This window comes from Dendrobates tinctorius, unplaced genomic scaffold (genome assembly GCF_039654945.1).
Source record: "Dendrobates tinctorius isolate UK_male_01 unplaced genomic scaffold, ASM3965494v1 ptg000008l, whole genome shotgun sequence".
NCBI classification, from domain to species: Eukaryota; Metazoa; Chordata; class Amphibia; order Anura; family Dendrobatidae; genus Dendrobates; species Dendrobates tinctorius.
In genome coordinates this window covers 72,582,620-72,600,738 of record NW_027361676.1, presented here as the reverse complement: position 1 = coordinate 72,600,738, position 18,119 = coordinate 72,582,620, and the positions used below count along the sequence as shown (strand labels likewise).

General features: G+C 44.8%; 1 protein-coding gene and 1 long non-coding RNA gene across 3 annotated transcripts in view; both read right to left on the bottom strand.

Annotated features, from left to right (window-relative positions):
* Positions 1-18,119, bottom strand: part of SNX25 (sorting nexin 25) — a 385,706-nt gene that overhangs the window by 43,863 nt on the left and 323,724 nt on the right. For both annotated transcript variants that reach the window (XM_073578576.1, XM_073578585.1), the window contains exons 8-10: positions 11,953-12,084; positions 3,284-3,556; positions 1,400-1,564 (exon numbers count right to left, since the gene is read on the bottom strand). In XM_073578576.1, coding sequence (XP_073434677.1) covers positions 1,400-1,564; positions 3,284-3,556; positions 11,953-12,084 — 570 coding nt within the window. The remainder of the gene's footprint in view (positions 1-1,399; positions 1,565-3,283; positions 3,557-11,952; positions 12,085-18,119) is intronic.
* Positions 7,057-8,347, bottom strand: LOC141089625 (uncharacterized). Its single transcript, XR_012232353.1, has 2 exons — positions 7,440-8,347; positions 7,057-7,171 (listed from the first exon to the last, which is right to left on the bottom strand). It is a non-coding gene; the product is annotated as an uncharacterized lncRNA (long non-coding RNA).

Here is an 18,119-nt window from a genome sequence, read left to right as displayed (position 1 = left end):
AGCAGCAACAACAACAGCAGTATCAGCAGCAACAACAACAACAGCAGCAACCATACACACAAGGCGCAGACTCTTGAGGTCTTATCTACTTTAAAACTGATACACTGTGACAACTATACACCTGTGTGAGCTGAACATGATCAGCAATTCCTCTCACTTTAAATATTAAATCTTTATATTAATTTGCTAATAATACAGATTATAAATTAAAAACCCGTGTATTTTCCCAGCATTTCCGACCCGGCACATTTTGGGTTTTTGGTGCATGCGGTTTAAGGTGCTCTATTTATTTTTCTCATTCGGATATGCAAATAATTATCACATTTCTGTTTCGTGATTTGACAAACCTATTGTTTATGCCATTTTCATTTTTTTGCTGACTGCAGATGAGAACAGGGGGGAGGTGGGGAATGAAATTTCCTTTTTGTTTTTCCTTTCTTTAATTAATGATCACAAAGGACTGCTAAAAAAGAAACTAAAAAGAGTTTGCTCTCCATCATTCATTATTTTTATATAGCTGACAAATGTTTTTTTTTTATGGTGAAATAAGTATTGAATGCGTCACCATTGTTCTAAGTAAATATATTTCTAATTTGCTCTTGTCATGAAATTCTGACCAGATGTTAGTAACAACCCATATCCACAAAGTAAAAGAAATCAAACCATAGATTTCAATAAGTTAAGTTATGTGTAATAAGAGGAAATGACAGAAGAAAAAAGTACTGATTACGTTTACTGAAATATACTGCTGTGATGACATTTTTTCTTTTATTATTATTCCACACAAAGACATAGCACTTTTCCACATCCATAATGCTTCCGAAAGTGGGGATGTTGTTGGAAAATTCATTGAAACTTAAAGAAGCACACCTATCAAAGTTTTTATCCTCTTAATATATTGCAATCAACATATTATATAGCATTGTGTACTTACAATTGCTCACTTTGCCTTTCTGCCCAGTTCTCTTTTCTCTGCTCTATGTAGAAACAGGAAGTCTCTTGTCCCTGCATTTATCATTCCCCTTTCAATTCCTGACCGAGCTGTGACCTCTTTCCCCTGTCAGGGACACTTGATCTGACTTTTGACTCATGGGGAAAATTAACCTCCTGTTTCTACATAGAACTTAGAAGGATTCTGCTAGTCTGTTTTTAATCACGTGATTTTCTAATGGAAAACAGAAGAATTAGCTGGGTAGAAAGGCAGAATGAGCAATTGTAAGTATACAGTGCTATATAATATGATGACTGCAATATATTAAAGTGGTACAAACTTTGATAGGAGGAGTGCTTCTTTAATGCTTTACTGCGCTGATATCACTAAAAGCATTCCGATAACAGTAATACCGGTGTAGATACAGTAGAGCTTAAACAAGAAGAGCAGGTGAGGTGCAGTGCGTACCTTCTTGTCAGGTTTAGGGGCATTAATGATGGAGCTGAGCGCCTGCCTCTTGTAATCCAGTTTCTCTGTAAGGTGCCGCAGTTTGTTGACAGCATAGCTCGCCTGCTCAGTGATACCGCTACTGCACTCATCCAGGATCCCTTCTGCACCATCACACGCCTGCAACTGAACGAGGAGATATCACAGTGACTTTAGTGGATACATCGGGTAATAATACTGAACACCGTGTTATCCTAAAAGCCGTTCTGCAACTTTCCGCTTTTACACTGCAGCAGATACCTGTCCTGCCAGGGTGTGAAGTGGGGGAGTAAGTTAGATGAACAGAGACTTTGTGCATCCTCTTTAGAGCCGATTCAAATCAGTTCGCAGAACCGGGTCCAGCAGCCACGTCCATAATCAGTGGCCAGTGGACGACAGCCCTGAGAACCACCTCCTACCTGACTGCATCTGTGCCTCCTCTATTGATTAGTCAGCCTGGTGTGACTGTATGTCATGTGGCAACAATGACATTGTGACAGGCTGGCTAATCAAAAGTGGAGCCAGGGTTGCCCTCAGGTAGGATGTGGTTCACAGGGCTCCTGTCTTAGAGAAAGATAATAGATATAGATAATATCGATAATGCCACCTAACAATTCGGTGATTACTATGTTTTACCACTGATTCTACACTGTCGCTTTAAACGTCAGATCAGTGTGTTGCAGTATACAGTCAGGACAGTAAAGCACTGATGATCAGATTAGCTTGTATTGCTGGGATTCCTGTAGGAAAGGGTCTTCAGCCTGTGTCTAAATACTGATCGATCCTCTTGTTCTAAAGTGAACAAGAAACTCTGAGACAGAAAGTGAATCTGGGCAAAGTGCAGTGCATGTATGATAGAGAATAACAGCAGATCACATTTGGATTATCATGATCCATCTCCGTGGGCAATTCTCACACCTTGGATTTCTTTTAATATAGAATTCTAGAATTTATAGAAAATACAGAGTCTCCGTAACTTTACATATGACTTTGAGACATGGCAACCTGACACAAAAGAAAGACTAATTAATGACGAAGAAACCTTGTGGCAGCCTTGATTAGACATCTAGCTGTGAGTCTACTGTTCCTATGCCTCCTCTACAGGTTATGCTCTCTTCACATTTTGGGGTGTGTATGAGTGGTGTAGGTCGGGAGTAACAACTGACTTATTCCACTGTATGTCCATGCCTTCATATTCATCCAGAAAAAAAATACACATACAGCATGGCAGCCATCTTCTGGAGTTGCTCACTGTACAAGTGCCGGTCTGCTGTGCTTCCAGCTTCGGTGGTGTCCTTTGGCTACATTCAGCGTGGGCTTTCTGGGCGCATGCACTGAACATCTTCACATGATAAGATGTGAGCAGATCTTTACCGATCCCTCGATGATGTTACTAGGATTTATTACACTAATGCTACGTGCCAACGCATTTCAGTCCACACACTCAAATGGGCAGAACACAGACAGCGCACTACCAATGTACAGAAATTTGTTACTTTACAGGAGAAACTGTCAATGCGGGGAAAAAAACAATCACAGTATGCACAAGTCCCATCCATTTTGCAGACTACACCATGCTAGCTTATGTACTCTCCATGAAGAGGACAAGCACGCGGAGCTGCAATCTGCAGAGGTGATTAGCCTGTGTATTAACACATTTGGCCAATACATAGCTCTTATCCATACAGTATTACCAGTATTAATCCTACAGAAAACTGTATCAACACATAATGGAAAACAAAGCGTCACGTCTCCGACAACAGTAAGACAGTAATGACACACGGTGAATATGAGACTGAATCCTCACTACTACATGAAACGTAATGTGCCAGGGTTCATGGTCAATGATCCTAACCATGGACTCACCGATTCATCCTTGTCATCGGAGGTACACGAACAGGTGGACTTGTCTTCTCCACGGATGAGATGTTCGTACAAATCGCTGACTATGAACGAGGGATAGAACCTGTCCTTCAGAGTCTCGTACACATCAGACTGAATCTTGATGAACACTTCGATCCCCCTGTTGCCCACAAGACTTTGCTGGATCTCCTTGTAAAGTGCTTTCTCCACTTGGATCTCTCTGCTCTCCACAAAATAGTTCTGGTAGATTTCACCAACCAGCTGAGGTATTTCAGACTGGGAAAGACAAAGTAGATAAAAATTCGTAGACTGACAAGTGAGGCCAAATAACTAATGAGAAGTGACAGCCCAATAATGTTGTTGGCTCTCGGGAAAAATTCTGTGAAGGAGGCCAAGTCAGATCTATCTGTAGGACTGATCAGACATGAACTGGGGTTACAAGCGGGCTACAAACTTTGTTTTTTTTTTCTTGCATCAACTCGACTACTTTGGTCCAAGACTGGAAGTAGTGAACTGGCCCCTCCAGGGTACCGGAAGATTTTCCAGTGGGCCCGGTCTAAGGCTACTTTCACACTTGCGTTTTTTGCGCTGCGTGCGCAGTGCAAACGTGCATAAAAACGCATCATGCGTTTTTATGCGTTTTCTTGTTTTTTGCGCATGGTTTTTAAAAGAACCGCATGCGTTTTTTGCGCTGACGTGCGCATGACCATGCGCATGTCAGCGCTCCCCTAGACTTTAATGGGTTTTTGGGTGATTTTTGTGCGCATTGCGTGCGCATGCGGTTTTTTGAGACAGGTTGGACGCACAAAAAATGCAACAGGATGCATTTTGTGCGCCCGGGCGCACACTACAAAAAAACGCATGTCAATGCGCACCCATGTTAAGTATAGGGAAAAACCGCATGCGCAAAAAACCCCAAGTGTGAAACCAGCCTTACATAAGACTCCAAGAGGTCTAAAAAGACAATGCAATTTGGCACTGACTTACATTACTATGAGTTATCACTGGGTGTATTTCTTAGATGGGCTTTCAAAAACATGGTGACAGGTTTCCTTTGAGAGCAGCATGATGTTGGGGCAGAGACCCCGATTCCACTGATGCTACCTGCAGTTTTGATAAAATCACTGTTTTATTGCCTTCAGTTCTAGCACTGTATTCTGAGCTCTGTATAACTCTGTCCCCACCACTGATTGGCAGCTTTCTGCCTACGCACAGTGTAAAGATAAAGCTGCCAACCAGTTGTGGGGACAGAGTTATACAAAGCTCATGAAAAGTGATAATCTGCTTATGAAAGACTGATTTTATTAAGAGTGCATCAAAAAGCCCAGCAAATAAAACCTAGGTGGCAAAAACCTGGTGACAGAATGTCCATTAAGCAAAATTCAGAAATAACATTTTATGCCTCCTGTTTATGCAATGATAGCAAAGTTATGATAAGTTTAAGAAAGCCTGTCACCCACCCCAGCTGCAAATTCAGCAACTTAAAAGGGTTTATCAGGAACTTTTCTATTTTTTTCTTATGAAGCCAAGAATTTACAGGCGAGTAGTCGCTAACTTGCCTGTTCTGCCCAGTGCCAACCTCTGTCTGCTCAGATTGGCTTCCATTAGTGTCACATGTTCGCTCTTCACTAGTAGTGATGCCCCCACAACTGAGCAGACCAGAAGAGGGAGAGCTGCTCTGCTGACACCGCGCGTGCCACTAGACTTCTCCATTGTCCATGTGCAAGAAAACAGGATTTTTAGTTGCTTACCGTAAAATCTGTTTCTCTGAGCCTTCATTGGGGGACACAGAAACCATGGGTGTATGCTGCTGCCACTAGGAGGCTGACACTATGCAGAAAAAAAAAGTTAGCTCCTTCTCCGCAGTGTACACCCCTCCGACAGGAAGTAGGATGTTCAGTTAGTAAGAAAGCAGTAGGAGAAGCAATCTGTGAATGAGACAGAAACCACAGAAAACACAAACTCAAACTGTAACACTATAATACAGTAAAAGGCTGTTCAACTTGGGAGGGAGCTGTGTCCCCCAATGAAGGCTCAGAGAAACAGATTTTACGGTAAGCAACTAAAAATCCTGTTTTCTCTATCGCCTTATTGGGGGACACAGAAACCATGGGACGTCCCAAAGCAGTCCCCAAGGGGAGGGAACAGCGGACAACTCCCATCAGGACGAGGGACTCGCCATCGTCCCTTGCCAGGTCCACCTGCAAGATCTTTTTAAGCTCGGCATGGGCTCTGAAAAGCCTCGTGGGCCTATGGAGGACATATCCTCTGTAGAGGTGTCGGGCGAAGACCGAAAGAGCACCGCCAGGAGGACAAACACTGCCCGGGCAGGGTGTGTCGTATTCGGAGGAACGCAGTCTTTCTTGACCAGGTGATCTCACCATGCCAACCGGATTCAGCGATCAGCCGCTGACCAGGAGGTCGGAAGACCTCTACGCTTCAAGTCCAAACCTGATAAGAACCGTTGCTCTGGCTAGATAGCCTGATGAGAGAGCATCATGAAGGGTAAGTCCGAGGACACTGAATCATTGATCCACCGGAAGCACACCACAGCTGCTACAAACTCTCTGAGACCTCAGGAGTAGTTGAAAGTCTGAAAGGGAAGGCTACCAAATGAACAAGAAGATAATGAACCTGTCTGTTTTGAAAAACAAACAAAACCGAAATTTCCGAAGTTCTGAATAAATCAGGGCCTGGATAAAGGTTTCATGGAGCAAAGTAAAAATCTTGGCGAATGCTGAACGCAGAAGTATTTTCCTGACCAAAAAACAAGGATGGACTCAATCCTAGATCCTCAGCGAGCCATGTTGAGGAAATGCACTGCAGAACAACGAGGTTAGCACGAGGAAAGGGGTCAGCTCACCCTTCTGGAGGCCTACTTAAACATTTGGTCTGGAGGAGCCAAACCGAAGGAACGGTAAGTTGGCGAGGGACATCTTTGGGGATAATTTCGTTTGTGAAACCGTAAGCCAAAAAAGGATCCTTAGATGGGAACGAGTCTGATGGACTCGGGAAGGTGTAAAACCATGTCCTCAATGCAAGAAAAAAGGTTTTTGGACAGAGAGAACGGTCAATTCTTCCAACCGGTCTCCAGAGAGAATGCTCTGATGAGCAAACTCGGCCACTCGAATATAGAACTTTGCAACCCGGTGGAGACGGGGCTAAGGCTGGTTTCACATTCGCGCTTTTTAAGCGCACGCACGGCCGGGGTAGCTCCGCCCCCGAGCCGGCTCTCTGCCCGGCGTGCCCGCCCCTTCCTTGTAGCGCCGCCTCCTAGCGCACAGCGGCGCCTGCGATCGGCGCACCCTATCTTTAGCATAGGGTGCGCAGATCGTGCGCAGGCCGTGCGCTAGTTGCGCTTTGACCTGCGCTGCGCACTTTTGACGGTGCGCCGTGCGCGCCAAAATCAAACTTTTCGGATTTTGGCGCGCACGGCGCACCGTCAAAAGTGCGCAGCGCAGGTCAAAGCGCAACTAGCGCACGGCCTGCGCACGATCTGCGCACCCTATGCTAAAGATAGGGTGCGCCGATCGCAGGCGCCGCTGTGCGCTAGGAGGCGGCGCTACAAGGAAGGGGCGGGCACGCCGGGCAGAGAGCCGGCTCGGGGGCGGAGCTACCCCCGGCCGTGCGTGCGCTTAAAAAGCGCGAATGTGAAACCAGCCTAAGATATAGCGGCGGGTGCTTCCAAGGTTGAGCTTGGCAACTGCTGTGTGAGCTTGCCGTTGGTATCCCTGAGGGATGCCCGTCTAGGGGAGGAAGACCCGTAGTGGAGGTAACTGGAACCGGAGGGCTTGTAGTCGCAGACGTAGTGAACTCTGCGAAACTCTCCGGAATGAAAAGATGTATTGAGGAGTCCCTTTGTTTAGAAACGGCTGAAGTCAGTTCTGCAGACTGAGATCAAAAGAAAAAAATGAACAGTGTAGCAAGGAAAGTCCCTGAAAAAAATATGGAGTATGTCAACTGCAAAGAAAGCTTGCTCTAGGTAGATCACTTATACACTAGAAGACAACTAGGCTGATGAAAGGAAGATGAATCCGTCTGACGATGTAAATGACCAAATCCATGCTTGGTCCTCTGGAACCGGGAAGGAATTGCAGTGCGTAGACCCGTTTGCGGAGTCTAGGATAACACGCACCAGAGAATAACAGTGAAAGGATACGGTTCCAGCGGAAGGGAGAAACTCGTTATCACTAGATTCTCTATTAGATCCCGGACTGGATCAGGTTTCTACCCTGTCCGATGCTTGCGCAGAGTCAGATCCCCTTCCTGTCTGAGGTGGGATACTTGTTCCCGTCACGGTTGGAAGTCCCATCTCTGAGCTGCGGTAGGTTTTATCCGGGTGTCTGTAAAAAAGGATAGGTAAGTATCGACAATAAGGGGCTCAAGTATTGTGGTAGCTCAAGGCCCTCAGTATATACCAGACCCTAAAAGGTACTATTGGCCAATCATTAATAAGTATAACACACCAGGCAGTAAAGATGGCCTGCGGATAGTACTGTAAACTGACCAATTGAGTAGTTAGGAAAAGAATAATCAGAACGTGTGGACAAAACTCCTGCGGAGCAATTCACACTTAGAGTCCAAAGCATGCCGCAGTAAACTGCGACGATCCGTACCGGACACAAGAGTGTCTAACCTACCTGAAGGTGGAGTATCTACTTATGCTGCTGCCGAGATCCGCTCCGCCTGTACGCGGTAGGGCCTAAATTTTAACTGATAACAACCCACAGATGTTATAGGCTATGGAATATGTAACCTTCAAAAAGAGCCTGAAGACCCACCTCTTCCGACAAGCCTATAACCTGCAGTAACCACCGATCGACCAAACCGCTGCACGACCAGCTCTACCCTCGCCTACTGTATTATCACCCATCCCTTAAAGATTGTGAGCCCTCGCGGGCAGGGTCCTCTCTCCTCCTGTACCAGTTATGACTTGTATTGTTTAAGATTATTGTACTTGTTTTTATGTATACCCCCCTCACATGTAAAGCGCCATGGAATAAATGGCGCTATAACAATAAATAATAATAATAATAATAATAATGACAGGTGTCCTTGACTCACCTGAAAGCGGTCTGTACCGCAGCTGCAGTCCACCAGAAGTAATACATACCGTCACCTTCCAGAGTGGTGATTAGACGGGAGCTTAGGCAGAAGTTGTAAAAGACCCTGAGGGGCGCGAGAGAAGGCGCCTTTGACTCACCTGACAATAGGACAGAAGAGCCGGACCGGTGTAGCCGATCAACCTCGGGTATGGTTGAGTTACCGGAAAGACGGCAAGTATCGAACAAACACGTCTGGAAGAGGTGTATGCATGTGCTCGATAGGAACCGAACACTGCTGCAATGGGACGCGAAGAACCTGAAGGCTGGAGCGTCTGACTTATCTGAATATGGTACAGAGCACCAGTACCACTGCAGCGGTCAGCGAAGCCACGTCTCCCCTGAAGCACAGCACTTTCAACCACTGTACCTGGTAGATGGTGCGTCTGAAGCCGTGGTAGCGGATAGCACCCAGCTGCAATCTGCCCCTATTATCTTGAGAGAGAACCCGAACAAGGGTATAGGAAAGAGCCAATTTTTGTTGCGTGATGGTCTGAATACCTGACGACATTAGGCAGAATCACAGCCTCTGGGATGCGGTCTAGGCATGAATACCTGACGACATTAGGCAGAATAACAGTAATACGTGTAGTGTGCCGCACCATGAAGACTGTCCTGAGGTATAACTTGACCAGTCCGTTCTTTTGACTGTAGAACAGTAGGCCTAGAATCAGAGGGAGACTAAACTCTACTCTCTGTTGTGCGCCTTGGTCGCAACCTCTGGATCTGCTGGTTGTGGTCAGCATCTTACTACACTGACGCACAGCAGACAATTGCAGGGTAACACGGACTTGTATGAAGCTGAAAGTCCGGCCCAAACACAGCAGACGTGAAGGGGTAGAGGCAGGCCTTTATACTGCTTAGAGCAGAGCAAAGTCAACGTCCGGAGGGCAGGAAAATTAAGGACTAATGCCTGGGTGCAGGGGATATGGACGCAGTTGTTATGCCGGGGCACCAGCATCCCTATGTGTGTCTGCCTATCATTCCAGTGAATGTACGGCTCTGGATTATTATTGAACCAGGATTGCACTGCTGTAGATTATTACCGGTTATAGGTAACTAATAAGACAGTGACTGAACGGCTTCAGAGCACTGTACGGTTTCATATTACCCTTACGTCTGTGACTGTACGGCACCAGGGTACTATTACGTCAGTGACTGTGCGGCTCCAGGGTACTCTTAAGCCTGTGACTATACGGCTCAGAGTACCATTTCCGTCAAACTGTGTGACTGCAGAGTAACATTGCGAGACTGTATGGCTGCAGAGTACTATTACGTCAGTGACTGTAACGCTCCCGAGTATCATTACATCAGTAACTGTTCGGCTGCAGAGAACCATTACGTGACTGAATGGCTGCAGAGTACTATTACGTCTGTGCATGTAACGCTCCTGAGTACCAATACGTCAGTAACTCTGCGGCTGCAAAGTACCAATACGAGACTGTATGGCTGCAGAGCACTATTACGTCAGAGACTGTAACGCTCCCAAGTATCATTACATCAGTAACTGTTCGGCTGCAGAGAACCATTACGTGACTGAATGGCTACAGAATACTATTACGTCTGTGCCTGTAACGCTTCTGAGTATCAATACGTCAGTAACTGTGCGGCTGCAAAGTACCATTATGTGACTGCATGGCTGCAGAGTAGTATTACGACTGCAGAGTACTATTACATCAGGGACTGTAAGGCTCCGGAATATCATTACGTGAGTAACTGGGCACTGTAACGCTAGAGCCACTATTGATTGTACGGCCCAGGAGAACTTATTACGCCAATAACGGTTGTGCTCTACAGGATCTAATACCCGAGAAACTATCACTATAACGCATAGCAGAGGAGCCAATACCAAAGTAGGATAATCTGCCACATCTCTGGACCTGCCGATAGCGTGGGGCTGCTTAAATTTTACTGTAAGGGACTTGAGGTGACAAGGCCCGCGCTGCCCGCAGGCAGAAATCATTATCGGTGCGCTCACCCCCATATGGCCGCACAGGGCCCCCAGCTACCCACATTAGAAGAGGGGCGCTGTCCAGACCTCCACTCTGCACAGCCCGAGCGGGGGCGGATCTAACCGTGGACTCAGGGCGCAGGCAGGAATCATTACAGCAGGAAGATGGCGGCGATGTGTCTTCTCTGTGCGCCGCAAGGTAGCCGGACATAGGGCGGAGTTTGCGCCGGGAGCTGAAGAGAGACGGGCGGGAAAAAAGCCCGCCGGATACGAGAACGGGGGGGCGGAGCTACCAAAGACTAGGTCGCAACTGAAGCCGGGGCCTAGATTAGACACAGGAGACCGCCGACGAAGGGGGGGGGGGGGGCGGAGGCCCGAAAAACCTGGAGCTATCCCCTGAATCCTACCGGAAAGGTCAGGTGCGGGGGGAAGCGGTGGGGCATGAGCCCCGCGCTGAGGGGAGCTGGCTGCTGCCCACCATCACCTATTCTGCTGAATAGGGTACGAGCTGGGGGAAGCCTGAAGTGATCTGCCGGCAGGAGATGAGCTCTTCACATGTGCGGCAGGAGAGCGGCCAGATGAGGGGAGGACTAGGCCCGATTAAGCCGGCCAAGACTAAAAGGGGTTTCCTCTTCTTTATCCCATCTTCTTATGCGAAGTTCTTTCCTAGGAAAAAATGGTACCTTTTCTCCCTGTGGTGTCCGACGTCCGGAAAAAGGTTTCAGGATGTCACGTCTCATCCAACAAACAGTCTCTGGTGGGCGAGTAGGTGGGAGACGAAGGGCCAGGACCGGGTCTGCCTCACCTAAGCACGCTTCTGTGCTAGGGGTCTGGGTCCTGCCGGCTAGACGTAAGAGGATATGGGGTGGCAGTACACGCCGTACTCCTAGTCTCTTGTGGGAGTACAGATGTGACTATTCACTCTGTATCCCTTCTGTACCTGAAAAGGAACGACGCACATTGAGGTAGATAGGGGTCTAACGAAAGACCCGTGTCCACCTCCTACTGACACTAAGCTAAACTGAACATCCTACTTCCTGTCGGAGGGGTGTAAACTGCGGAGAAGGAGCTAACTTTTTTTTTCTGCATAGTGTCAGCCTCCTAGTGGCAGCAGCATACACCCATGGTTTCTGTGTCCCCCAATAAGGCGATAGAGAAACAGAGACTATCAACCAATCAAGCTCGGGGACAGTGCTATACTTGCAAATTGCATGGTGAAACGGGGCATCAAAGAGCCGCATTTGTTTATGGATTAAAGGTGAATAGGTAGATTACAGCTGTGATTTTTTTGCTATAGGTTCTACCTTCTAAGTAGCTGGATATGGGGGTGACAGACCCCCTTTAAGAGTTTGGTCACTGAAATAACTTGCTCTGGCGATCGCCCCTAGCCCTGAAAGCAGGTGAACGAGCACCTGCTATAATATTACTCTATACCCCTTACTTCTACCTGGTTTTACCAATTCCCAAGGTATTTAATAAAAAATGTTAAAAACATTTTAAAGCGCAGTAGATTTTTTTTTTTTACTGAGAACCTGCCAAGGTAAAGAATAAACCTCTCTCAGGACATTCAGCTAGAGCGATTAATACGGTGGACTACACGTGCAGACACATTTCAGTACCTTATTGGCATTCTTCAGGTACTCCACAGACTCCCAGAAACTGATTGGGATTCTCTTATCGATTTTCTCCATGTACGTTCTGAAGTGTTCCCTGAATGATGGGTTACTCAGAATGTCATCAAACTGGATGATCTGAAATAGCAAACATTTCCCAGAAGAGCGTGATTAGCTGTGGAGAATATGCAGGTGATTATCTATCAGGAGGCAGAAAATCTGCAGCAATTCTGGGGAACGAGGCGTCAGACATCTATGCACACGAAACAGGGAAAAAATGACATCTTAGGGCATGCAGAGTATGTTCACATCCATGTAAAGACAATATTTTCAGGATTCCATCTCCCCAACAGTCCTTGCCCGGAAGCTGACAAGGTGGAACACAGAACTCCAGGACCTAGCTACACCCCGGAGTCATTTCATGCCCACATTAAGGAGCATTAGGTTGGCCATACTGTACATCTCATGCTCTACGAGCAATGGCGGATTATAAAGTGGGAGCTTTGGTCGTCCACCCACAGTGCTCACCAGAGAGCTTTATTGAGCGTTGTGGTGATAAACTGTTACAATAAAACCACCATGTGCAGCGATCCCTGAATGCCCAAACAGCAATACAAGAACACAAAAGCATTTTTCCAAATCTGCAGTATGTCAGGTTTTTTTCTAGTGTTTTTCACCGGTTCAAATGAATGAAGAAAAAAGCCACAAGTAAAAATGTGGAAAAACTGTGCATATTTTACTCAGTGTCTTTCCTGCCAACACTCTTGTATTTCCAGCAGATTTTTCTGCTGCAAAACCAAACGTGCACATGGTCTTATATATGAGTGGGAGAGAGGCCCGTGCTTATTGGTAAAGTATGTCCACAATGGGGAGTGGGGAAAAGATACAGGCACATGAGGGCGGGTGGTCAGCTGGAAACCTTATTACCTTCTATCCTATAGGGAGCAGCTTACGGAGCCAAGGATGGAATTACTGTCATTTTCTTCAAAAGTTTAACAGTTCGGGTGGTTTGGGGGTCTGTATTTATTTAGGCGATTTGGTTTAGGGACTGCATTTAGTCTAAAATTCTAGTTTGGAGTCTTCATTTAGGCACCTGGTCTGAAGTATAAATTAATTTGTGCTCCTGTATAGAGTTGGGGTGGATCCAGAAGCTAGAGAACAAAGATGAAGCAAACTCTACACTTGTCTGGGCCAGATAGAGAAGATGAGGTCAACTAACAGAGAAGCCATCATCTGTGAGCAATTAGATTTTAGTGAATACTTCTAGAAATCCATAGTTAAAATGTTATGTAATAAGCTGCAGGGAGGGCGGGTGATCCCTGCCTGCACTTACAGCGGGTGGTCCCTGCCTGCACTTACACCGCTCCGGATTCTCTCTATTCTCTGCCCACTGCCTGTCTCCTGACACCAAGTCACTCACATTTCAGTGACCTGTCAGTCAAAGACAGGATGCAGTCAATGGATGGAGAATAAGGGAGAGAGGGAGGAGAAATGCAAGTGCAATGTCCCACCCCGCTGCACTTGCAACTCATTAGCATGCAAGGTCATCTATGGATTTTTCTAAAACTGCAAAACTGATTTCTACAAGAAAGTTAAGGGTTGAATCAGCACTGCATACACGCGTCTAGTCTGGGGTATGACATAATGATGAGTTTCCCTTTAAAGGTTAACAATCCCTTACATTTTTATTACATAAGTCACTAGTACACATTAAAATAAGCAGCCTTGTAATATATCAGAGCAGATAATTTTTTTTTCCCCGTCAGGACTGATCTTTCATTTTCTTAATTCTCAACTCACAGGTAAATTCTGTATTCAGTGAAGACAGATTGTTACATTAGTGAGAATCTTATCAGTAGTAATAATTATCTCCTATATAAAGAGAAGGTGATGGTGGAGGACCTGGAGGCAGAGCTGCTCCCCCCCTGGTCTACATACAAGATGACAGTTGGTACTGATAAGGTTCTATGTAGACCAGAGGGGGAGGGGATTTGTCTCTGGCTCCTCCCTCCTCTCTTTTACATAGACTCATCAGTAACAGATGTCATCTCCTATCTCAGTAATGTAACAATCAGTCCTCAATAACCATAGAATTTATCAGTGAATAGAGGATAAATGATCAGTCCAGAAGACGAAAAAAATAAAATAATCAGATTTCTCTGATAAGATATCTTCCAAAACCACTTATCTTCATAAGGACTATTGAGTTCTGAAATAGACATAACAATGATGGTTACTCATTAACCTTATGGTTTATTTGGTCATTGCCAAGGATTATCCCTTGCGGTAAAGGCACCTGTTGCAGTTATCAGCCCTTGAGGCGGAGCAACCTAATGGCATTGTAGACTTTCTTGACTTCTAATACATAGGATCTACACATTGTTATTGTAAATATTTATACTTTGCTTTATTATTTTGAACAATTAAATATACCTACCATATATATCTTTGCTAATTCTGCATTTTACTATATAGCTTTATAAGTGTTATTCGTAAAAGCAATAACACAGGGTGTTGTCTCTGATATAGAGATGTCTGTGTTAAACATTACTTTGTCTCTGAAAGTCTAGTAATCTGGATAGAAATGGTTTGAATTTTGCTTTTCCCAACTTACATATCTTCTGTCTTAAGGTACCGTCACATTCAGCGATGCACCAGTGATCCCGACAACGATACGACCCGGTCAGGATCGCTGGTGCATCGCTAAGTGGTCGCTAGTGAGCTGCCAAACAGGCAGATCTCACGAGCGACATAGCAGCGGTCGGGGGTCGTTACTTACCTGTCAGACGCTGCGATGAAGACGTCCTCCTGCCCGCGTCCACGCGTCGCTCGTCGACGCCAGCAGGAAGCCCAGCAGGAAGCTGACGATGAGAAATGGCCCAGGCCGTTCTCGCGCGATCAGCGATAACCAGCGGGGGAGCCGGTCGGAGGTAAGTATCACACATAGCGATATCGCTAGCAATATCGCTGCTGCGTCACAAAATCGGAGACGCTTTAGCGATCTCGCTTAGTGTGACGGGGCCTTTAGGTAATGCAATGTAAGAAGCCATTCCCACTTTCTTATCTCTATAGTTGTAATAAAGACTTGTGACCGGGCATCTGAGAACCAGACAAGAATTGTACACAGACAGACACTGGCTGTGTGTATTTTCTTGCCTCCGATGCATCGTATTTATTTTATTTCATTTTAAATCAATAATGACAGATCTGGAGATAGTTTATATCACAACTGAAATTTGCTCTCCTTGGAAGGGGCGTCCACAACAACATGATAGTTAAATATAATGGAATCAATGGTGCTATATAAATAAATAATAATAATAATATAAATAAAAAAAATACATCAAATACAAAAAAAAAAAAAAAAAAAAATCAAAAAAAATACAAAGAATAGTTTATAATTCATTGTAATTTGCTTGCAATATTACACTTAGTTTTCCAGGATGCTGTTCATACAGCACTTTTTACTCCTTTGGTGAGAGGCCACAGCACAAACAGCCATTTCACAGTATAAGACACGGTTACTGTTGTACTTTTCATGAAAATAAATGAGGTCCCCCGCTACATCCCATCTATCTAATATGCCTGACTCACATAATGTTCTTCCTATGGAGGCCATGTTTTATAAAGGTCAAACTGTCACTGAGTGGTTAGTATTCATAGGGAATCCATACAAATAAAAACATGTAATTCACCTTGTAAACGAGGACGTTTCATTTATTTAGGCTACATACACACATCAGTGTGCAGTCTGTTTCTGTTTCTCAGACAGGACATGGAACCATCGAGTTCCACATATACATCTAATTTAAAGGGAATCTGTCAGCAGGTTTTTGCTACCTTATCTTAGAGCAGCCTGATACGGGCAAAGAAAAGCTGAATCCAATGATGTATCACTTAGATTATTGGATGCAGCAGTTGTGACATAATCAGAGTTCTTAGACGCAGCATAGTAGCAGAGCTGAGAAAGCTGCCACTGCCTACAGCAGGCTCTGTATGATCTTTGTCAATGGACAGTGAGCCTCTTATCACAGGAGTGGGCGGAGTCAGACCAGGGCTCACACGCCAGCTAGTCACAGCAATGATAATTTCCTGGTGATAAAGCCTTCATTGTAAGTAAACTACAGCACATAGCCTGATAAGTGACACGTCGCTGAATTTGTTGTTTTAACCTCTTCCTCATTATGTCCTCAGATAGCAAAAACCTGCTGACAGATCCCGTTTAAAAACTAACTGATGCCTCAGGTATATGATTCACTGCATGTCCTATTCTGTTTTGCAGATCAATTTCAGCCATTAAAGTCTGTGGGGATCCCTATAAAATGGATAAAAACATGGAGGATTCAGTGTTCCATGCGTTTTTCAATGATCAATTGTTTGCATAAATAAATGTTCAGATAGTCTACCTACTTCAGAGGATATAAATCGAACAAAAAAGTTGTCTGATCACACAGCTGAATAATCAAAAACAATTCTTTATTTCACACCATCATAAAAACGTGTAGATATACCCACAAATAGATAAAAACAGAGTCACATGCTGCATAGGCGGCCTCAATAGTAAAAAGTTGGTCATACTTGTCAAACACTGTTTGACGAGTGTGACCAACCTGTCAGTTTTCCAAGCGATGCTACAGATCGCTTGGAAAACGCTAGCAATTCTGCAAGCTAATTACACTTGCAAAACGCTAGTGCCAATTCCGCATGCATATTTCCTGCAACAGGGAGTGGCAGAATGCTGCAGAAATTTCCGCAGCACTTCCGCAACGTGTGCACATAGCCTTACAACTATGCTACGTGCATTCTTTGTCAATGTGGAAAGTGGCTTTAAGACCATATCTTTCTCACAACATATAGGATACAAAAAACTGGCAGCACTCATAAGACTGAAGTGAAAAGGAAACGTTGTGCCTTTATTAGACCATGTGTCATGTTTTAGTTTCCCCCGCAACCTTATTTAAGACAGCTTGAAAAAGACTCCAGGAGGAACTGAATGGTTTCTGTAACCACGTGGCTTAATAAAGGCAAAGTGTTTTCTTTTCACACGAATCTAGGGACTGCTGCCATTTTTTGCATCATATCTACCTGTGTATTTGTTAGAAATACCTGGATTTGCACCCTTACCTGCTATAGTGCTGCATCAGCTTTCTTTTACCTCTCTCAATATATAACTATTATTCCTTCTCGCTGTTTCAACATAGATTGATATATAAAATACACACAAATATATCTAGCTATCTAGGCGCAAGCTGCCATGATTGCATAATATCCAAACTAAAGAATACATACATATACATACATACATACATACACACAGGTGCTTCTCACTAAATTGCAATCTGAACATACATTTCAGTAGGCCCACATTTCGGATTTTAAAATAATTTTACAAGCTGCTGTTATAAAGTATTCTAATTTACTGAGATAATGACTTTTGGGATTTCATTGGCTGTAAGCCATAATCATCAACATTAACAGAAATAAACACTTGAAATAGATCACTCTGTGATGATTCTATAGGAGTTTCACTTTTTGTATTGAAGAACTTAAATAAATTAACTTTTTGCTGATATTCTAATTCAGTGAGGAGCACCTGTATTTGTATATTTAGCATGTGTGTCATTATACATATCAGGGCCGGACTGGACATCTGGCAATTGTGGCAAATGTCAGATGGGCCAGTGTTAACTGTGGGTGGCTTTTTCACTCCTGGCACGCACATACAAACCTTCCCCCTGGCAGTCTATATGTTCTATTTAGATTCCTGTGCTGCTCAGTGATTAAGTCCAGTGGTGATCTCACCTTCGCTTCTTCCTATCCGCATTCAGTATATGAAGGAAGAAGGATGGATGATGCCGATGCAACCACTCCACTTAATCATGCTTATAACTCAGCCAGCCCAGCAAGAGCAGCAGACACAGACAGTAGAGCAGCATGCTCAGGTGAGTTCCGCAGATAACATGCCACTTCCATATTCATGCCGTGATTAGAGCTTCCTGCTCACAAAAGCCCCCAATACACATTAATGAGAACCTGACAGCTGCCCTAGCCACCTAAACCAGGGTCATCATTGACTCCCTGCAAATTTTGAGCATGTGGACATTTTTCTACTCTCTAGGAACAAACAATGAAGTTGAGTGTACCTGAATTTCATTGGCACACTGCAAGGGAGG